Source organism: Xenopus tropicalis, chromosome 6 (assembly GCF_000004195.4).
Source record: "Xenopus tropicalis strain Nigerian chromosome 6, UCB_Xtro_10.0, whole genome shotgun sequence".
NCBI lineage: Eukaryota > Metazoa > Chordata > Amphibia > Anura > Pipidae > Xenopus > Xenopus tropicalis.
Window position 1 is genome coordinate 121,288,623 of NC_030682.2, and position 23,598 is coordinate 121,312,220.

Genomic DNA, 23,598 nt, shown 5'->3' on the forward strand with positions numbered 1-23,598 from the left:
CTCACCATTACATGATATTTAGTTTAAGGAGAAATAAACCCTTAAAATGAATATGGCTACAATGCCAAGTTTTATATAGTCTACTTATTGCAACAACCTAAAGGTTGAGCTTCCTATAACAGTAATAATCCAGGTAAACAAAGTTATCATGGGGGTCACCATCTTGTCAGTGACACTCACGTGCTCAGTGAGTTCTGGGCAGATTTTAAGAAGCTAAACTAAGGGGTCATTGCAAATCATCAAGCAAAAAAAGAGGTTTGCCTGTCAAAAAACCTGATACTACAGGGCTGATTAGTAAATAATTCAGATTATTTTTACATGGTAGCTCTGAAACCAGCACAATAAACATCAAAATTTAATAATCCTTATAGAGGAACATTTATATTCTATATATACACAATATATTGTGAGTGGGTCCCTAAGCTCAGTAAGTGACAGCAGCATAGAGCATGGGCGGGGAATCAGCAGAAAGGAAGATGGGGGGCTACTAGGTCATGTTTGGGGGCACAGATCTTCCCTGCTAAAGGCTTGTGGTTGCCTTGGGCTGGTACAGAAGCCTAAAACAAAATATATGTATGTATGTCTGGCCTACTTCTTTGGTTAAGCTTTAGTTCTTCTTTAAAGTAGTTGTTATCCTTTACATGAACTTTTAGTATGATGTAGACATGATATTTTGAGACATTTTGCAATTGGTCTATTTTTATGGTTGTTACGCTTTCTGTTCAGCAGCTCTCCAGTTTCCGCAGTGTTTCTAGTTGCTTGGGTCTTATATACCATAGCAACCAGGCAGTAGTTTGAACGGGAAGTTGAAAGATGGATAGGAGAGGGCTTGCATAGAAGGATAAAAAAAAGTTACGAAAACAAATACAACTGTAGCCTCACAGGGCAAAGTTTTTTTTTATGCTGGGCTCAGTGACCCCCCTTTAAAAACTGGAAAGAGGCAGAAGAGGATAGCAAACATTTCAAAAACTATAAAAAAATTAAAAAAAATACATTGCAAAGTTGGTAGAAACAGGCCATTCTATTACATATACAAATAATAACTTAAAGGTGAACCACCCCTTTAAGGAGGGGAGTTAATATTGCCCACTAACTTTTACATCTAAAAGGAGCATTACAATTGTAATAATTTATTTTCCTCGCTCAGTGTTGCTGCAAAATGGTCTTGACATGCAAGATAGATATGTATATATATTTATTTATAAACAATTGTAGGTATGTAGCTAGACAACAAATCAAACCCTTTACATATAATCAAAGTAAATTGAATCTTGCCAATCATATTAACATCATATCTGTCATTTTTCAAAGAAAAGGTATATGTATAAACTGTAAGTTGTATGTGTAACTAAGCCCCCTCAAGAGGATTCAATGCTGTATCAACATGAAGGACTATAAATTCCTATCTTACCCTAAATTTACCAGAAATATGATATTCAACACCCCTGACATACCCCAAAATGTTAAATGCCATAGAAGTGGAGGGCCTGGTAAATAAAAGCAGGGCTAAAATAGCTTGACATGGCAAGCTCTGGCCGATTTCGCAGGAATGCAAGCCTGTACAAGCACACCCAAGGACTGCTAGTGATTATGCAAATCCATAGGTCTGTTCTTGTTCTAGTGCAAACATCATTTTTAGATTGTCATAGTTTATTGAGAACAGTGTTATACAGCAGCGAGTTTGGTTTAGTGCAGCAGAGGGGGTCATGTGAGAGCTGATGACAATAAGTCTTCCCTTTCTATTTTTCTTATCTTTCTTCCATAGGGCAAGGGCACACTAAGGGGCACATTTACTAATCCACGAACGTCCGAAAAGCACCCGAATGTGTTTTTTTCGTAATGATCAGTATTTTTCGAGCACTCAATACGAAAAAGTCGCGACAATTCGCGAAAGTCGTAATGGCTATGCAAAAGTCGCGACAATTCACGAAAGTCATAATGGCAATGAAAAAGTCGCGAAATTCACGAAATTTGTATTGGCTATGAAAAAGTTGCGACAATTCACAAAAGTCATAATGGCTATGAAAAAGTCGCGACAATTCACAAAAGTCATAATGGCTATGAAAAAGTCGCGACAATTCACAAAAGTCATAATGGCTATGAAAAAGTCGCGACAATTCACGAAAGTCATAATGGCTATGAAAAAGTCGCGACAATTCACAAAATTTGTATTGGCTATGAAAAAGTCACGACAATTCATGAAATTTGTATTGGTTATGAAAAAGTCGCGACAATTCACAAAATTTTTATTGGCTATGAAAAAGTCGCGACAATTCGCGCAAGTCGAAACGGGTACGAAAAAGTCGTAACGGCGACGAAAAAAATCGCAAAAAATACGAAAAAGTCGCAAAATGTTCGTTTTCCAATCCAAATTTTTCTCATTCGGATTCGTGGATTAGTAAATCAGCCCCCAAGCATAGGGGCCACTTCTCTCTGCTGTTAGACTGTTAGTCGCGCCGCAACAAATCTCCATTGTCGTGGGCAATATGCCAAAGTCGCCTTGAGAGGAGACTTCAGCAAACTCCACTAACGTTAACAGCTGAATCATCAGATATGCAGGTAAAAACAAAGGAATTCTTCTTACCTCTATCTGACAATTCAGCATTAATATTTGCCAATATTTGAAGACCGATATCCAAGGCTTTTGTCAATATTGGTTGCCTTGTTTCCCACCATACTTGTATGGGCACCTTCAACCTTAGCACCTTAATGATGATTGCCATGTTTGGATAATGCAGAAGTTGTCATAATGTATAAAAGGTCCAATAAAAAGGTTTATGTAAATTGCTTAAAAACTGGAAGAAATTTATATTGGAACATGATGCACTGTTTGTGTCAAAGGTGGAAGAAATCAAACTGAGAGAGCATTTAATAAAAGGTTAATTCTCATCTGTGACTCTACAAAGTGTTTCATAAAAGGTAATGGGAGCAGCAGATGCGTGCCTGTTTGATGTAACAATAACCAAAACAAACATTTTTGAATCAACTTCCAGCATTTTTCAGTATTTATATGACCTGCCCAAGCATAAAAATAACGTCAGACCATAGACTTGGATATACTTCAGACTGATTAAAGAAATCGGCTTTCTTCTGCTACAGCTTTGTGTTTCAATCGTGAAAAAATGCAAAATGAAAAACATATTTTGCTTTGAACCTTTTTTCGTGATTTTAATAATATTTTTTACAAGTATTTATAATTTATTATCAGTTTTCAATAGAGCTGTACAATAGGGTAGCAATAAAAATAGCAATGCACAATACAATATATATATATATATAAACGCCTTGGCTTGGGCCAATCTGGCTCATTCTGTTGTCACTTAGGGATCAGCCAGCCTCCCATCTGTACGTAACAGTACAGGTGATGGTCAGATTTAAAGTCCATATCAAAAAATGGTATCCCAAACTAAATACAGGTATAGGACCCATTATCCAGAATGCTCGGGACCAAGGGTATTCCGGATAAGGGGTCTTTCCGTAATTTGGATCTCCATACCTTAAGTCTACTAAAAAAATCAATAAAACATTAATTAAACCCAATAGGATTGTTTTGCATCCAATAAGGATTAATTATATCTTAGTTGGAATCAATTACAAGGTTCTGTTTTATTTCTACATAGAAAAAGGAAATCAGTTTTAAAATCTGAATTATTTGATTAAAATGGAGTCTATGGGAGACGGGCATTCCGTAATTCGGAGCTTTCTGGATAACGGGTTTCCGGATAAGGGGGCCGATACCTGTACTTGACTTAAAAAATTATGTTTTTATTAAAAATATCCATATTAAAAACACACAGACCCCACAGAGTGATGCCTAACGCATTTCTTATCCTTCCGGTACATAGAATGGTCAGATTCACACCAGTTGTTTTCTGGACTTATGGTTCTTCAACCATATCCAAGAACACACAGAACACCAGATTTCCAGGAATTTTCTTTCGGAAAAATCTGTAAGATCTGCCATGGTTGTGTAATGGCAGATGCAAACAATTAATAGCCTGCTTGCACCATAGCCAGGAACATTACTGAGCTGCTGCGTTCTTGCAAATTTAACTTAGGGTACAAGACGACATGAAATAGAATAAAATCTGTGCTTTTTCACACACATTCACTGAGTAAGCTACAGACTCAAGAGTATTCCATGTAAACAAAAATTTTAAGAGTTATCTTGGGTTTCCTTCCCAGAATTTCTTATTCTATCTCTAAACTAATAATACTAATGATTTTCTTTTGAAACTTTAGGCAATAATGATTTGCTAACACCATTTAGATAATCTTGAAGCAAGGTGCAAAGAGCCCTAACATAAAAAAAAAAACAGTTTATAAAACAGGTAGAGGATCTGTTATCTAGAAAACTGTTATTGTGAAAGCTCTGAAATAAAAGAAAGGCCATCTCCCATAGACTCTATATTTTGTATAGACACACCAGCATACCCAGGCCTTTCCTTGCAGATTCTGCCCGGGGCTCAGTATACAGTAAGGGGATCGGTAACCTCTAATCCTGAACTTGTAAAACAACAAAAATACCGGCATAAGGTGGAAATTCCAAGTAGGGTTTGTTATGTGTCTTTTTGACTGAAGTATCAGCACAGATATTGTTGAAATGAACTTTGGACTAATATTTTGTGCTAATATGTCCATTTATGGACTAAATAATATGTCCATTTGTGGACTAAATAAACATGTAGTGGTTTTTCCCCCCACTTGAAATTGCCACATTGTGCCAGTATTTTTATCTCCCATTTTAATCAAATAAATAACATTTTTTAAAATGATTTCCTTTTTTCTGTAATAATAAAGCAGAACTTTGTACAGGTATGGGATCCCTTATCCGGAAACCCGTTATCCATAAAGCTCCGAATTACGGAAAGCCTGTCTCCCATAGACTCCATTTTAATGAAACAATTCAGAATTTTAAAACTGATTTTCTTTTTCTCTGTAATAATAAAACAGTACCTTGTAAATGATCCCAACTAAGATATAAATAATCCTTATTGGAGGCAAAACAATCTTATTGGGTTTAATTAATGTTTTGTTGATTTTTTAGTAGACTTAAGGTATGGCGTTTAAAATTACGGAAATACCCCTTATCCGGAATACCCCAGGTCCCGAGCATTCTGGGTCCTATACCTGTACTTGATTTCAGGTAAGATACAGTTAATCCTTTTCCAGAAAACCCTGGATCCTGAGCATTCTGGACATTAGGTCCTATACCTGTATAAGGACACAGAGTTCTAATTTATTATCATAGGCCAGTCACTACAAAGAAACATAATATTAATTAGCTGAAAGAAAATGCACTGAAACTAGTGTGCTTCTCATATACGCCAGTAAAAAGAAATCTATAGTGAGCAGCAAGTGATTTGAATGCCAGTACTAGTAGCAGTTATAAAAGTTCCTAGTGCCTAGGGGTAGTTTGCCTTTAAATTAACTTTAAGTGTGATGCAGACATTGATATTTAGCTTTTCCTTCAGTTCTCCAGTTTTGTAATTTAGCAGCTATCTTATGTACCCCAGCAACCAGGGAACTGTGAATAAAAGACCGGGGTTGGAACAGAAGAGAGTCTAAAAATAAAGATAAATAATAAAAAGTAACAATAATACTGTAACCTTGGATAGAAAAAGTTTTGACTGCTGGGTTTAAAAAGCTAGAAACAGGCAGAAGAGGGAAAATAAAGCTGGCCATAGATTATCATAGATTTTCATTATCGTAGAGCCAAGCTTAACCTGAAATGATTGTTTAAAATAATGATTTGTCCATCAACAAAAATGACCATTTCAAGTGATATTGTCTAGTTGAAGGTAGGAAAACTGTGGGTAGCTGCCTGCTTGGCCTTGCAAACAATTGGACAATTGATACATTTCATTGTTAACGACAATCAATTTTCTGACTGATGTAGGACGAAAAATCACAAAATATATGACTATTTGGTGCCCACTAACCTTACGGTAATTTGATGGATTTATCGGATGAAATAGAATCTTGTATGCCTGTATCTATGTATCTATCTATATACTGTATATATGTGTGTGTGTTTTAAATTGGCTTGCAAACATCAAGTTCCTATTAAAGCATTGGGTTACCTCCAAAAGAAAAGCTTTTGATGATAAGAAATCTTTTTAAAGAACACATTTTATTCAGATGTTGTTTAAATTGTAGTTTGGGTAACACCTTCCCAAACATAACCAGGACAATTTAAAAACCCTCTTCCCACTGATCAGTGTGATATTCAGCTGATAAAACACTGGGAAGTCTATCAAAGAGTAAAAACAAAAAAAGCCTCCCCCCTGCAGGTACAATACACAACTTCCCCCTGTGAGGAGGAACTGTTTCCAAGGGTGTGAGCCCAATTTGGTGTTCATTATGCAAGCAGGAACCCTACCATGCTCATGAATTAGTTGTAGAAATAGATACTGTATAGGGACACATTCACCCTCTGCAGTGAAACAGAAAAATATTAACAATTAAAGCTGAGTTTTGTGGCCATATATTGGTGATTTCTAATACTGTTTTACTTTAGCATTACATACATAAGCTTTTTTGGTGCGGTGTGCTAAGAGGGGCAGACATATGAGGAATTAGTCCATTAATAATGAACACCATCAGGGAACAAACATCCATATCCAGGAACATATGGTATCACCCTATGATATTCAATATAAAAGAAGGTATCTGTAAAATCACTTGATCATTTGACACCATCAAGTGAGAGATATAAGCAGATTTCACATGGTATTTGATGTTTTTCTATTTAAGCATAATATGCAAGGGCAGAATACATTCACATAAAGAAAATATGAATGCTCCGGGGGCTGTAAGTCATTGCATATTTACAGCCTGCTATATTCTAACTGCAAACTTTTTTTTGTTAAAAATTTATCATGAATGGTGACATTGAGTTGCCTAAGCAATGCATTTTTAGCAAAGCCACCAAATCAGAAATGTTATATTTACAGTGCTTTTTGGCCCCCCCCATGTTATGCCTTACTATGCCCCCAGCCATGCCCCCAAACTCACTCTCTGATCTACCCAACTCTTCCTGTTTCTGAAAAATTTGGGGGTACATTTCAATGTTACTGTGGGTGACCAGGTGGCAACATATGGTGGCTGATGAACAATCTGTGTGAGCTGACACATAGGAAGTGGGTTTCAGGAATAGAGAAATAAAGAAGGCGCTCACATATGATCCCCCATGATAGCCATGAATCTGCAATTTCTTTAGTGAAACATGGGATGGGTTAAGGACATGGGTTTTTTTTATAGATCAGAAAACTAGTACAAAGTACAAAGAAACACCAATACAGATTGCTGCAATAGCTGTCTTGTCACTGACTCTGGAAATCATCAGTTCGGCTCTGAGTAATCGCACACATATACGCAGAAAAACCCAAGTGAAAGTATTACTTTATGTGAATTTTAAAAAAAACTACGATAAAACAAGTAGATACTGTTGGCAAGGTGAGAGTGCAAGTGTCAAAGAAGTCCATGTTGCTAAGATAGATACATTTTGTACATTTTAAATAGTTTTAGACATAAGAAATCACATTATTTAACATTTTCTGACATTCCAGCAAAATAAGAGTATTCAAGCCATCTGGAATCTACACGGGCTGATGTCAAGTTTAAGCAATTAGAAGTTGAAGAACTGTCCAGCACAATGAACAGTTAGTATCTGATATGGTCATTATGGACAGACATTATGGATATCCATATCAAGGGCAGAAAAAAAAAGTTTGGTGCTTTACTACATGAATAAGAAAGTCAAAACTGAACTGAGCAAAGTTTTTAAATGTAATAATCAAATTAGAACTCTTGAAGTGTTTTAATTGTATAGAGTTACATGCTGAGAAAACAGGTGGCTAATGTTTTATATTTCTACCCTGCTTTAAAGCAGAAACAGCACTATAAACCTCACAGAAACATTTTCATTTTCAGAGGTCAAGCTTATATTTAAGGATACAAGCCATACATTTTTCTTACGGCTGTGACACACGGGGAGATTAGTCGCGATTTGCTGAAGTTGTGGAAGTTTCCTCTCAAGGCAACTTCCGTGACCTCGTCAAATCGCGGCGCCGCGTATGCCATCCCACAGGCGATTTACATTCTAGCTGGTGGGATGGCATTTTGGGGAGATTAGTCGTCCGTGACAAGGGAGATTTATCGCGCAGCGACTAATCTCCCTGTGCGTCACAGCCCTTAAGCTGGACATACATTAGACGATCCACTCATCTGGCAAAGTTGCTAAATGAGCATATATTTACTGTTGTGTCAGCCTAAGGTGGAACGGATCACAATGACGGGAATAAAGGCCCTTGAGGCAAAGGTCCTCAATCCTATGTGAAAATCAAACCTACCCGATCAACATGCCCAATAAGCCTCCAAATAGGTCTGATGGAGCTGAATGTGCAGTTTAAATCTGTCAGTGTATGGCGACGTTTAGGCTAGTGCCACACTCAGCTGATTCTCTCCCCGAGGAAAAACCGGCAGAGAATCAGCCCTATGCTGGTACAAGTCTACTACCCTGCCTGCACCCAGAAGCACTGTCTCTTCCCAGGTGCAGAGAGAAGCTGCGGATATTAGTAAAAAAACACAAGACTTCAAATTTCCAGCCAATATCTGCCACGGCTGCCTGCACCCGGGCAGAAACAATGCTTCCAGGTGCAGGCAAGGTAGGCTGGTGTCTCCCGCAGGCTGGGAATCAGCCCTGTGGGGCACTAGCCTTAAAGGGGATGGATAATTAACAAAGTTTTGCGGTTTGAACAGTGTCAGGCAAATCCCCCACTGTTGTGCCGTAGGCATGTGCCTCTTATGCGTATCCCTCCTTCTGGCCCTGGTTTAAAATTATTTTTACATTTAATTGTAACTGAAAGTGGCAAATGTTCAGCCCTTGCAATTCTCAGTATTCACTCCTGGTTCTGACTCTTCAAACAATGTTTCAAGTTACTGTTCCGGTTCTGTAAGGGTAAGACACACAGGGCTTCTTTAAAATGTAGAGGCGATGCAAACGGCACATGACTGGTTGCGGCGACTCGGATAATAACCTATGGCAGCTAAATCGGTGCAATTAGTTGCTGCAATTAAGTTTTTAAAAAGTTGCTGCGACTAATCGCCCTATGTGTCTTTGCCCCAAAATCAGACGGTTTCTGTTACACTATCATCAGCCAGAAAGATGAGTAGCAATTATATTTACAAATAATTTTAAAACATTTAAAAATGTAATCAAGCACTTAAAACTACGTTTTCTTTTGTTATATAAAAAAAACTATTTTTAGGTGGGCAATCCTTTTCTGTATTCTACCGAGTACAGCATATGCTCATTAATGCAGCGTTTATGAATTAAAGCTGCAAAATAAATTAGGTACTAGATTAGTGTGTAACTGAATGGCAGATGACTTCCCCTATAAAATGTTGCAGCCATAAGGCAACTCTAAATGGTAAGAATACAGACATTTCCAACAGAACCTAAATGAGAAACCCAAATCTCAGCCCAAGGGAGAATGTGATCTGCTGTTTTATGAGAAATCTGATCTCACCCTTTTGTACTATGTGCTTAGTTTTAAGAATATCTTGAATTAGAAGGAAGGCCAGTACACCTTGGCACACAAAGCCTTATTCTTTAGATAAAGACAGGCTTCGAGAACATGTTTATGCCTTCACCCAGCTCTAGACCATTTTAAATATTATTACACACCCACCATAATCAGTGTGCCTAATATTTTAGGGTTCTCAATATACTAAGCCAATCATTATATTCGATGCCAACAGATTTTACATGACAACTTTAACAAGAAGCCAACAAAAAACAAGGAAAATAACAATTAATATTGTTACATCGGGCTGAAAAAAGACCAGAGTCCATTAACTTACTGCTTGTTTGATCGGCAATCCCAGAATTCTGCTCATCCCAGTCTGGGTTTTCCCCTCGCTACAAGATTAAAAAGAAAAGAAAAAACACTTTTACATTTCTTTTGAGATCAAGATTATTATTATGGTCCTTTATTTATATAGCACCATCCTATTCCACAAGGCTTTACACAGATTATACAAGATTAACATCAGCCCCTGTCCAAATGTCTAAGATAAATTAATCAACAAAGTTCAGTGTTTATAAACAGAGTGCTATGCAGTGGTGCTGGCTTGACACTGTGCTGAGAGAACAAGTTTAGCCTACCACTTCCAGATCTGCTGGTGGCTACCCTAACTGATGCACTTACGCTACACCTGATGCTCTAATGCTAGAGAAATGTGGTTAAAGGAAAGGACCTGAAGAAAAGAAAACATCCTGTCTTGCTGGAGGAAACTTATTTTACCTTTCCAGTCTTCTCAACAACAGGGGAAGAGGCTTTATAACCGAGCTGCAGCAACATGGCTTCTGCGGCATTTCTCTTTGCAGTCTTCTTATTGGGACCTGTGCCTGTGGCTGTTTCCTCACCAACCTTGACCTTAAAAAATAAAATAAATATAAAGAGCATGAATTAATGGTCGTGTGTATTTTATCTTTTACCCATGAAAACACAAGCTACTCAATGTAAAAAAGTCAAAATAAAGCCTTTACTCAAAGTATACTACATATAAGTTTTTGGATACCAAAGTTGGCAAAAGTTTTGGAAAGAGTATTGCATGTCCTAATTATTATAACAATGTAAATGCTTTATGAAATAGAACACCAGCTCTCAGTATCACAATCTGCTTGCATAAAAAAAAAAAAAAAAACAGTAGGTCAGTTTCCTACCCCCAGAGAAGTCTAATAAGTTTAAGCCAGTCTAATAAGTAACACAGTTAGCATACTGGTGTCAGGAAAAGGCTTGTGAGACAGAAGTGCACCAGTGATGGGATCATTTGAGTATTGCAAACTGTTGCACCCAGTACACTGGGCGCCTAGATAGCACATACTGTTAGGTTACCTCCGTATATCTCATTGTCCTAAGCATTTTAGAGTTATTGAGGTATGTTGGCGTTAATATAGTTGGGTTTATTAACAACTCTATTCTTGATATATTTTGCAGTCATGTTCATGTGTGATCAGGGCTGTTTTTATAATGTAATATATAGGCACCCATGGGCCACTGCCAAGGGCGGCAGCTTTACACACAAAAAACAAGAGCCCACCTCTGGCTAAATCTGACAGTGGAGGGGGGCATGGGTAAGATACCTTTCCTTTGGGATTGGCGCATGTACTGTATGCAAGTTGTATGGTGCATGCACTGTCACCACTCACCAAGTAATTTATTTGAAAAAAATGTATTGCCACTTGTGATAAGAGAACAGCTTTTAGGTCCTTCTATAACTGCACTGCCCACCTACCTGTCATGTACAATGTAGCTGTGGTGGCACTGTAAATTATCAGACCTTGCAATGGTAGACAGGTCTGGGGCCAGGGACAGGCAGAGTGGGCAACATGCTAGGGTGCTACTCTGGTGGGGGTGCAATTTCCAAATAACAAAAAATTATTGAATGGTTATAAGTTTCCAAACAGGGCACATGTGAGTAAGGGGTGGGACTTGAATGGCAAGCAGAAGAGGGGGCTGTTGTGGCAAGCTAGTAGTGGGCAAGTGCAAGAGGTATTTGGCAAGGGTGCCAGTATCTATTGGTTCACCCTGCTGGTAGACATAATTTTTGGAACTCGGGGGGATTGTCTGATCAGCTTGCCAGTCAATGTAAGCATATGGGAATATGTAGATGGTTGCCATTCTCTAAATGTTCACTAGCATATATGAACACAGTTTCATAGATATTACATACATTAAATGAACACTCAAAGCAAAGTCTTATCAAGGGGATATATGTGGGAATGTTTTATTCATAATAAGCATCTTCATGCTGAGGCACTCTAGTAATTTACATTCATTAACACGTATTTTCCCTTAGTGCTCAGTTTTAATATTTGCAGTAGTTTCCCTGGCGCAATTTGGCACAAAAAAGCTCTATTTTACTTATCAACTCAGATTACATAAGCATAAAAGGATGTGCAAGGTCGTGTTTTTGCCCACAATGCACCTTGCCTCCTCTTCATGCCACTAAAAACAGCACTCTGCATATTTCATTTTTTTTCCATTGCAGCAGACTAGCTTGGTGCACTTCAATTCCAGAACTAATTATACCAACATTGTTACTCCCAGTTTATCTCTCTGCATTCTGTATATTCTGCATGGAAATGCAGCAACATGCATAACAGCACACTGTCCATCACTGAGAGGATTCAAGGGACCTTGTGTCATATGAAGGAGCTTTTCACTCACCTATACACAAGGAATTAATCTGCTCAAAATTTAAATTGTCACAAAAAATAAATGACAAATTTGTAACTGCCACACATTGGAGTGAAGTTCGCACTTACTCTGAAACTTGTGTGCAACTCAGCTTAGCTTGCACCACATTACTGGACAAAGCATACATTAAAGAACTTCCAATTAATCCTTTAATCAACCCCTGCTTTTTATATAGGCTTACTGTTCTATATCCTATACTAAACTAGAATATTAACCTTTTTAACAGGATTTAACCAGTACATTTCAGCACATCAGCTAAAGATTTCCAAAAACAAGGGGGGCATATGATGCAAAAAAGCAAATTTTCAAAACCTGAAACGGCTATTGTGGGAGCCAGTCAGGAAACACATTTCGGCAGTAGTCCAGCTGCATGCTCTTGGTACTTTCTGTTGGCAGACGTAAGCAGACAGACTATACTAAGCCAATAACTAAGCCATGTCCAAGTTCTGGTGGCCACGGTCACCACAAGAGATTTCTGTGTGTCCTTGAATTACATTACATAAATGCACTACCACAGAGTAAAATCCGGAAGGACTCATCAGCCCCTAAAGAATGCATTGTTATGTTTGGGCACTATGTTAGTAAGGGATAAGGCATAATGTTCCAAATTCTTAGTACCTGCATAATGAACTCTCTTCTTCGTTGAATTCCCCTTTCTGAGAGTAAAACATACTCTGGTTCCTTTTCTTTCTTAGCCTGTTGAATCTGAGCCAATCGACTAATAGGATTCATCCCTTGTCCATATTCAGGGGAAGCCTGGTAGAATAGAGGTAAAAAATGTGACTCACAATTACTACCAATAAAATAAAATGTTGCACAAGTATATCAGAGTGCCTGATTTTAAAAGGATGCCCTTGTAGGGGGAAATACTTACCTTGACTTTTGATTCCACATGTAGCCCTCCTGTATGCTTTCCAGGTATTTATAGGAAATCTGCCCTTAGCAATATGGTGTTGGGCAGGAGCTGTCTTCCATGCATGCAGCAAAAAGCCAAAAGAGCGTGGTCTACAACTTACTGCTGCTACATAATTTATAGAGGCTACTAATTTGTATCATTTGGGTACTATGACCATGCAATGAATTAATGATTGCATTTTAAATTTTCATATGGAAATTTAAATGCTGCACACTTTTACAATTCTAAGGAAACTTAAATCCAATGTGGCTTGCACCTATTTATACCCAAAACTACCAGTCATGGGCCACTTGTGGGAATATCATCTAAATTGCTTTTGTAGACAGCCAAATTACACTTGTTCCACTGACTGGCCTACAGGAGCAGAGTGATGGTTGGAAGGCATTCCTGCCCTCTCTACCAAAGCAAGCACAATCCTTGAAATTGCCGAGTTTTAAAGGAGAAGGAAAGGCAAAGTCACTTGGGGGTGCCAAAATGTTAGGCAACCCCAAGTGACTTTAATCGCTTACCTTGTACCCCGGGCTGGTGCCCCTGTTAGGAGAAAACAGCACCAGTCCGGGGTACCTGGGGTGATGCGCTTCCTCCTTCCTGCTTGGTTTAGCTGCGACTATGCGGTAGGCGCATGCGCAGTAGAGTGAAAAGCCGACTTCTCTGTTAAAGTTCTACTAATCACTCTACTGCGCGCGCGCGAGCGAAGGAGGGAGAAGGAAGCGCTGCAGGTACCCCGGGCTGGTGCTGTTCTCTCCGTACAGGGGTACCAGCCCGGGGTAAAAGGTAGGCGATTAAAGTCACTTGGGGGTGCCTAACATTTTGGCACCCCCAAGTGACTTTGCCTTTCCATGTCCTTTAAATGAAAACTATACTCTGCTAATCCAAGCAACTAATCTTTCCCAACTGCATTGCTTTGGTTTTCCAAAGTAATCCAAAGTTGCCTGCAGGAGGAAACTTGTCGCGACTTTGGAAAACCAAAGCAATGCACAGGCCTTTCCAATAGCGATTCATATTGTTGCCAGTGGAAAGGCATTTTGGAGAGATTAGTCACCCGTGGTAGCAGAGCTCTATCATGGGCGACTAAATCTCTCCATGGGACATCAGCCTAACAGGAAGAAGTGTGGGAGTAAAAGACAGAACTGTATCCATTAATTGACTGATGTGACCTAAGATATATGTGTGCGTTTGGTTTATTTGCATGCACTGTAAATTGTACGATCCTAGAGCGTGGCCCTTAGTACTTACAATGGCAGTTTTTTATTTAGATTACACAATGGCACATACTAATAAAGGATGTGAAATATTGTTCAGGGGTACAGTTTTCCTTTGAGCAGAATGAGTCGAGATGTATAAGTAGGCTAAGAAATTGCAGGAACAAAGCTGATGTTGGTGCAACCCTACTTGGACATATCAATGAACAGTTTGCTGACAAACTGGTAATCAGTACATGAACATAAAAACTAGAGTGAAAGCTTCTACAGGTAAAAGCACCGAGGAAGGGGCAAGAATATTCGCCATGGACCGAGGCTCTCACTTTCCCACCAATGGCCATCTGCGTGCAAGACCACTACAGCACTCCTATCAAATAAACCTGATAGAAAGAATGCGGTGGTGGAAGACAATTTTAAGAGGTGAGAGAGATGGGGAATTTGGTCAGGGAAGGAAGCCAGCATCAAAGAAGAAAGGCCGCTGGAGGTCAGATGCATTAGCAGCACTGAGAGAATAGGAATTTTTCTGCTGTCTAATGATAACAGTATTTTTAAACAGGAAACAATGAATTTCTATCAAATTAAATCTGCATGAGAACCAGACTTCGGCAAAGCAGTTGAGACTTTTTTGCTGGAGCTTTTCCAAGCTCGCAGCCAAGTTCTGCACAGGGAATAGATCACTGACTTTTAAATGGCATTGTAAATTCTTTTCTTTTCCAATGACAAGCCTCTCTAACAATCTGAACGTAGTCGTCTGTAAGCTTTGCTTGTATTTCAACGTAAATGACCAGGAAGACTTCAGTAAATTTGCTAATGTCTGTTTTATGGACTTTTTTATGGGTTTGTTAGTGGGCCGTATATCTCACTGTGACACGCCATTACCAGATAGAGCTGCCAACATTCTTTGTGGACCCATTACACAAGTATTTCTTTTGGGGCAGGTTGCAGCAGAAGACACACCGCAATTATTATGCGACATTTAGTAGGCAGTCTCATTAAAATGAAAAACGGGTTACTTCTGGAGCTGAAACGCTGACCCAACCTTGTGTCGCTTTCTTTATAAATCATGTCCAGCTTGGCTTTAATTGCACAAAATGAACTGTTATACAATGTCTTAAAGCAACATCCTATTACCTCCACTCTCCTGCAAATGGCGTGACAGCTTTACGCATTGCAGGCTTTCTAAACAACAATTCTAGAAATGTAGAAATGATGGGACATTATTATTAATGCAATGGACAAAAACGACATAAAAAATACAGGCCCCAAGAGTTGCCAAAAATTCAAACTGTGCACTAGGACAATGCACACCAGGAAAGATAATGGAATTTTATAAACTCCAACATCACTTGTGTGGCTTCTCGGCCAGGTTTCCTATTGTAAGCTATATCCCTGGTGTTGGTTTGAGGAAAAAAGGTTGTGTACATGGGATAAGCTGTCAAACAGAAGAAATATGCTCAGACAAATCTGGTGATTTTTACCATCAACAAAAAATAGCCATGGAAAAAGTTGTGAGAACATCTGAGCAATATGAAAATACTCTAAATAAATTTTTTTAAAACTAAGCTATCTATCCTCATATCTTCTGGGTAGTGAATTGATTTGCATACTTAAAATTCTGTAGCCAAGGGCCTTAAAACAGACTGTAATTAATGTTACTTTATGTAATATTATTCCTTCTACCATGACCCAAAGGGGCTTGTACCTTGTGCCACTGTGTACTTGAAATGCTAGGGCCTAATCTGGATCCAGATTGAAGCTGCACATAGGTACAGAGGAACCATGGGTGATGCCCATTAGTATTTGTCTCTGCACACATGCCTGAATGCAATTGTTTATATTCTGATAGGATAAGCTTCATAAAGGAATGTGATTTTCAAAACATTGTAATTTGAGTGTACCACAGTTTAGAAAAGTTTAAAATGTTTGAAAAGGCAACTCTGGCTTCCAGCCCCACACAACACAGAAACCCCTAATATACCCGTCACTGTAATCTGTTCCTTCAAAAATATGAATAGATACCATTTTTATATGCTAAAATCCAGCTGCAAAACAGTTCTTCTCTTTCTACATCATTTAAAATATAGGCAGGCTAGAAGGAACTAAAACTTTGATGTTATAAAAATAACTTCCCCACAGCTTACAGACAGAATGCAGGAACTACATAACCCACAATGCATTGCACTGTGATGTTCCTTTCCTTATTGAAATAATGTGTGCAGGGAATTGTGGGATTTGGAGGATGCAGGCCGAAGGCAGGCTCAGGACAGTAGCTAGATCAGCAGGGGAACAGGGAGCCAGGTTAGGTAACCGTTTCAAACCATATTATTACATTAAAAATCATGAAAAAGTAGCATATTTTTTAACTGATGTATAACGTTGCTTGAAATTATGTTTTCTTTTCAAAAAGCTAAAGTTGTGTTTGGGTTGAGTTCCTCCTGAAACTGGAAATAACTCCAAATAACTGGAACAATTTTTATGTTCACAGCAAAGGTTATTACAACTAATAAAGCAAATGTAATCCAAAAACATAGCGCAGGGCTTGCGCTTGATGTCACCTTAGAGGAGTGAGGGCACAGCACCAATATGTTACAGACCAAATACTGATCAGAATAAATCTCATATAACTGCCCTCCCTGAAGACAAAGCCCACTGTAAACTAGAGATGTAGCACAGAGTGAATCCTAAGGGCTCATGGAAGTGGCAGAAAAGCCTTTACCCCTGCAAAGTCACACTATAGATTCCACATATTAGGGCAAGCCATTAATGATGGAGGTGTATGTGGGGTAATAATATGGGTGCATTGCCTGCTTGTTTCACCTGCTAACACAATCAAAATGTCCCTTTAAAAGTGGAAAGCCAATTATGAGAAAACTGCATTATGCATTACGTGTAATTACTGTAAGCCTGCCCCTGAATGCATGCCATCACATCATGGTCATATCAGGACACATGCCTTTACAAAAGAATTTTCAATTTAATTTCCCCAAAATACTACTACTTTACACAGTAATATACAAAGCATTTCTGATAAAATGGTAATGGTACATTCCTATTATAGTGCGAGTCGCTTATGAAGTAAGGGCAGTAACAAGTTTCCATATAACCACTGCTGCAAGCAATCTCTGCTTTCTTTATTTCTTGGATAACCAATATTTGACACACCACTGATTTTAATGGAAACTATTCAGTTGAACATATGTTACACTGCCATTTTAAATGGAAAACATACAAATGTAACATCTTAAAGCCACTGCCATCAATTTATTCATAGAAATGTCTTAAGAAAAGAAATAGAAGTGTGAAGAGGAAAAGCGCAGCTAACTGCCTGCACGCCCACCAGTGCTTGAAGTGACCACAACATCTGCAGTGGCTCAGCAGAACACTAGCACGCTTACATCTTGAATCCAGTAGCTTTCTTCTCTGCATGCAAATATAGGTTTAAAGGAGAAGGAAAGGCTAAATCACTGGGGGAGGCCAAATGTTAGGAAACCCCCCAGTAATTATCATTGCTTACCTGATACCCTGGCTGGTGCTCCTGTTACTAGAAAACAGCAAGAGTCTGGAGTATATGAGCAAGCATTCTTCAGGCTTCAGGTAAGTGATAAAAGTCACTGGGGGTGCCTAACGTTCTGGTAGCCTTTCCTTCTCCTTCAAAGCTGGTGCAATGTAAAAGCTACTGAACAAACACGTAGGGAACAATAATTATATAAAATGTTTGTGCTTATCCCCATTATGGTTACTTGCAACTTTCTGTACATAGAACACTCAATGTGTCCTTTAACAGCAGGATGGTAGAAACAGCTTTTAAACATTGGGTTTATTTAAAGGGGAACTCTGGCTTTTAAACCAAAATTTTTTAATACACAACACAGAAACCCCTAATATACCCATTACTGTATTCTGTTTCTTCAAAAAGTATGAATAAATACCATTTTTATATGCTGAAATCCAGCCGCAAAACAGTTCTTCTCATTTAGCATCATTTGAAATCCTGGCAGGGTAGAAGGGACTAAAACACCAATGTTACCAATTGTAAAGTCTTCTCCAAAGCTTACAGACAGCATGCAGGAACTACATAGCTCACAATGCACTGCACTGTGATGGTCCTTTCATTATTTCCTTATGTGTGCAAGGAATTGATGGATTTGAAGGATGCAGGCTGAAGGCAGGCAGCGGACAGTCAACTACTGTTTTATTTGAGTCTCAAAGTAGTCAGCCAGATCAGCAGGAGAACAGGGGGCCGGGCTTAGGTAACTGTTCCAAACCATATTATTACATTAAAAATTATGAAAAGGCTTCATATTATTTCATTGATGCATAAAGCAAAGTTGCTTCAAATTATGTTTATTTTTCAAAAACTTAAGATGTTCTTTGTGTGGAGTTCCCCTTTAATGTTTAAATCATTTTTAGAAGACTTCAGATGAATGCAGGCCAAAAATCCATGCCTACATTCCTAACTACTTTCTGATGTGTGTGCACTTGGTCCGGAGGCAGATAGACAGAGTGGGTTTTGGTGTGGAAATGCTTGAGTGTACATTTTGCCACTGAGATCCACTCTGTGTGCCTGCACCTGAGCTAACGCAGTGGTTCTGGGAGCAGGCACATCAGAAAATTGTTAGGAGTATAGGGGCAGATTCTCAGCCTGTGTTTATCTGCAGCACTGGAATATGCCCTGTGTAGCACTAACATTTAAATATGTTAAACCAAACTAAAAAAAGAAAAAAAAAATCACTTACCTGGAAAACCCCAGGTTCTGATCATTCCGGAGAATAGATCCTATAAATGTATAATGGCCATTGAAGGCGCCTGAGCAAAATCTATGTTTGGGGCTGAATTGTTGGATATGGAGGTACAACAATAGGGATTGTACCCCTATCTAACGATTCAGCCTGAACGTCAATGGAGGAAGCAAACAATCTTTCCTGCAACCGTAATTGGTACGTGTATGGCCAACCTTTACATGCTCCCAAACACATATTCCCACAGAATTACACTACACCCCCAAAAACTCATATTTATCATAAAAAGTTGCAAATAAACCCCTACTTTTTAATAAAGGTGTCAGAAGTCCCCTTTGAGTTCTATAGCCTATATAACTGTAACCTTGTGTCTTTATACAATTGCAGAGCTCCACAGTGACTTTTATTAGCATTATATTTCATGGTAACAGGGTGCATTATCACACATATTTATATTTATTTTTACAGAGAAAAAGGAAATCAATTTTAAAATCTGAATTATTTGATTAAAATGGAGTCTATGGGAGACAGGCTTTCTGTAATTCAGAGCTTTCTGGATATCGGGTTTCCGGATAACAGATCCCATGCCTGTATCTTGGTGGGAATATTAATGTGTAAGAAAACAGCAGTAATTACAGCGTATGTTTATTCAGTTTAACCCTTTTTATGCTGCACAACAAAAGTGTAAGCAAGAAGCAGCATGTTCTTAAAGGAGAATACTGTATATGTGTTTTAGCAGAGGCAATTCTTAGTATTATCTATGTCAAAGTATTCTCTGGAGTTTAGTAGCACCAAAAAAGTAGCTGCTACTAGTAGCTCAGTGTGTCTTCACCCCTAGGGCTGTGACAAACAGGGAGATTAGTCGCCGCGCGACAAATCTTCCTTGTTGCGGGCGACTAATCTCCCTGAAATGCCATCCCACCCCCAATCGGTGCGATTTGCTGAAGACGCCGAAGTTGCCTTGAGAGAAACTTCTGCGATTTTGGGAAATCGTGGAGCAGCGTATGCCATCCCATTCTAGCCGGTGGGATGGCATTTCGGGGAGATTTGTCGCCGGCGACAAGGAAGATTTGTTGCGCGGCGACTAATCTCCCCGTGTGTCACAGCCCTTAAGGAGCTCAAAGAACAAACCATCTTATCAGCATTAGCATATTATCAGTATGCAGCCCAGTTTCTATAAGGTACTGTTAGGCATATATAAGGGAGTGTCCCTTCAGCTACTGAACATACATATCCCAGCATCTAATTACAGCCAAAGGCTAATTGAGGGTCTTTGAGTGACAGCTAAACAATAGCTGGTGGGCCGCAGGCTTGCTATCTCTAATTACCTGCTTTTCAGACACATTCTTTATATTCAACAAATGTTTGAGTATTTTTCCTACATGCCCAGCAAAGTGTGTGCTGCTTGCCAATGTCTCTGACGTTTTATGGCAATGGAAAAACCACAGCAGCAGCCTGGAGACAGAATAGTTTCCCCACAGATGGCACCTTAAAACCACTGTAAAAACCATGTGCGGTTAATAATCCCTAAAAGTGGAAAACTAAATAGTTCTGATGGCCAGACAATTTAAGGAACACTACCAAGAAAGAAAAATATTTATCTTTCTAAATGTCACTCTTGGGTTTCACATGTTTTTTTCATGCAATGTACGGTAGATTCTAAGCCAACACAACACGCCCCTTTTAATGTCCTGATGGCACCTTCTCCAGCTCTGCAGAATGGGACTTCATGACTGTAAATGGTGACCTGTTTGCTTGACGCCTCTTTTAGTATTGGTGTCACACATCTGCATGCAAATTATTCCTTCTATACTATTTGCATCTATACAGTGTGATGCCCCATATTGATTCTCTTGGTACTTTTCTTTCAGGGGAGCTCCACCCAAACACAACTTAAGCTTGATCTTGCTGATCTGGCTGACTACTTTGAGACTCAAAAAAAAAATGGCTTCAGCCTGCATCCTCCAGCCTTGCAAACTTGATATCCATATGGAAAGTAAAATCACAACGCAATGCATTGTGGGTTATGTAGTTCCTGCATGCTGTCTGTAAACTGTGAAAAAGTAGTTACAATTTGTAACATCAATATTTTAGTCCCTCCTCCCCTGCCAGGATTTCAAATGACGCAGAAAGATTTTGCGGCTGGATTTCAGCATATAAAAATGGTATTTATTCATGCTGAAGGAACAGATTACAGTGATAGGTATATTAGGGGTTTCTGTGTTGTGTGGGGACCTTTAACAAATTTTGGTTTGGAAGCCAGAGTTAATGTCAACAGAACAGCACCATTTCCTTAAAAGAGTTGGCATGTAAATGCTCCTATAGAACATTATGAAAAATATATATTTCCACATTCCAAATGCAGTCATTTACATTCCTGGCCCACCTGTCTTTCGCAATATATCTTTACTGAGCTGGTGAAGGCCAGTGATGGTAGCTGAGGCAAAGGCTTGGCAGTAAATCTCCACCAGAGTAGGGCATTCACACAGCTCTAGCCTCTTCCCCTGATGTTTTTATTGACTGCATTAAGATCACAGAGTTCTGCAATAATTACAAACCCATGGCAACCCATGCTTTCACTGTTCTACCTGCAGCTAAATATGGGTTACTGCTCAGGTGCAAATTCACCTAATACTGATAAATAAGCCTTATTTATCAGCTGAACAGCAAACAAGAATTCAGCTAACCTATACAAACATACACAATCTTCAGGTCATTTTATAGGTGGCCAAATGTTCTTACTTCCAGCATGCATTGGAACACATCAGGGATGTGCAGGCCGGAAACCCGTGGATTCTGCCTCCCTCCAAAATCTAACTGAACCCCACGTCTATTTTTAGGCGCGTGCCTGCCCTGCCTCCTCAGTGATGTCATAGGTGGGACGGGTTCAGGTCTATAAATAGACACAAAGTCGCGGGCCGAGTTGGGTGGGGGTGGAGAACAGGGAGGTTAGGGTCGACAAATAGTTGACCCACACATCACTAGAACACATCCATGCATTTGCTAGAAGCTAAAACGTATGCAACAGTATTTACTACGAGCCAAAACTATACAAGTTTTCATTGCTCTAGAAAACAAAAAAATTCTTTCCGCTAATCATCAGCTGGGGAAGGAGTTTTAAACTGCACTCTCTTCATCACTTAGATCTTATGCTATGTTGCAAATGTGAGTTGTGTGTTAGGAACAATGATTATTTTCTGCATACAAGTAAACACACCACACCCCTGAACCAGTGGTTTTGGGACTCTTTTGGTTGAAGTTATTTTCAAGCCCCCCCCCTTTATATCATGATACGGTTACTGCACAAACCACAATGTTATGCAGACCCATACTGCTGTCTGGCATGCTAACTTAGGCATCAAGCTTATATGCCACTAATAAGGTCCATAAATGATTAAAAATACCTTAATTATATTTTTAGGTCTTCTCTTTATGTAGATTCTAGGCTTTTCAATCACAGGTAGAGGTGGTAGTTTTCTGAGCTCCTGCAGAACAGCGGCGGCAGCTCTTCTTTTAGCCAGCTTCTTACTGTTTCCCTCACCTTCCGCAGTGAATTCTCCAACTGTCACCCTTGTGACAAAACTCTTCATGTGCGGTGGGCCACTCTCCTTAATCACCTAATGGGTCGATATTACAATGCAAATACGGTAACTGCAGCAGTCCACAATACAAAACACAACACACATTTAGGGAAAGGGCACACCCAGTGGATTGTCAGCTTACACATAAGCACAGTCTGATAAACTGCCCCATGCTTAAAAAAATCTTCTAGTTGTGCATGCACCTGGAAGCACTGAATCCAGCCGGGTACTGGATGCAACTTATATCCGCCAACAAATGCCACGACTCGCCAAGACAAGCAGTGATTGCTACTACAGAATTGTATCTCTCCTTAATGCAGTGCTGCCTGAGGGCCTAAAGATCATGGCCATCCAATATTGGCTTTCAGCCTTGTCCCTTGCCCTTTCCCTTTGTGTGTTGCACCTACACGTGCAACTGACTTGAATCTAGTGAATCACACACTAGCACTGTAATTAATTCTGCAGGCATCAAAATGCCAGAAGTGATGCTATTCACATTAAAAAAACACAGTTTGTATCCACAGTCTTTTGAGATCAGTATAATTCCCACAGGTTATGGTTGGCTAGACATCAAAGTAATACATTTCACAAACGAAAGACATGTAATTAAATGTATAAAGTTCTCCTACTTATTTGTTTAAAGCGATATATCAGTCAGAATAAGTAAAATCAAATAAAATATTTTCTAGAAAATAATGTCCACTAACACGCTAACATGATCCTAAGCTAGTAAACTGTACTGAAAGCTAAAGAAATCTCCAAGAAGAAAAAAGGTGAGATTTGGTTGGCTATTACATTTTACTCCTTTTTTTTTTTGTCAAATGATAAACGGAGTGGAAGTGATGTCCCATGATATATGGGGATAAATGCACAGTCTCTGAGTGTATAAAC

At 39.1% G+C, this 23,598-nt stretch overlaps 1 protein-coding gene across 2 annotated transcripts in view; it reads right to left on the minus strand.

Annotated features, from left to right (window-relative positions):
- The window catches only part of stau2 (staufen double-stranded RNA binding protein 2), a 131,305-nt gene that overhangs the window by 67,689 nt on the left and 40,018 nt on the right, over window positions 1–23,598 (minus strand). For both annotated transcript variants that reach the window (XM_012964619.3, NM_001011376.2), the window contains 4 exon segments: window positions 22,531–22,743; window positions 12,888–13,025; window positions 10,311–10,442; window positions 9,868–9,925 (listed from right to left, as the gene is read on the minus strand). In XM_012964619.3, coding sequence (XP_012820073.2) covers window positions 9,868–9,925; window positions 10,311–10,442; window positions 12,888–13,025; window positions 22,531–22,743 — 541 coding nt within the window.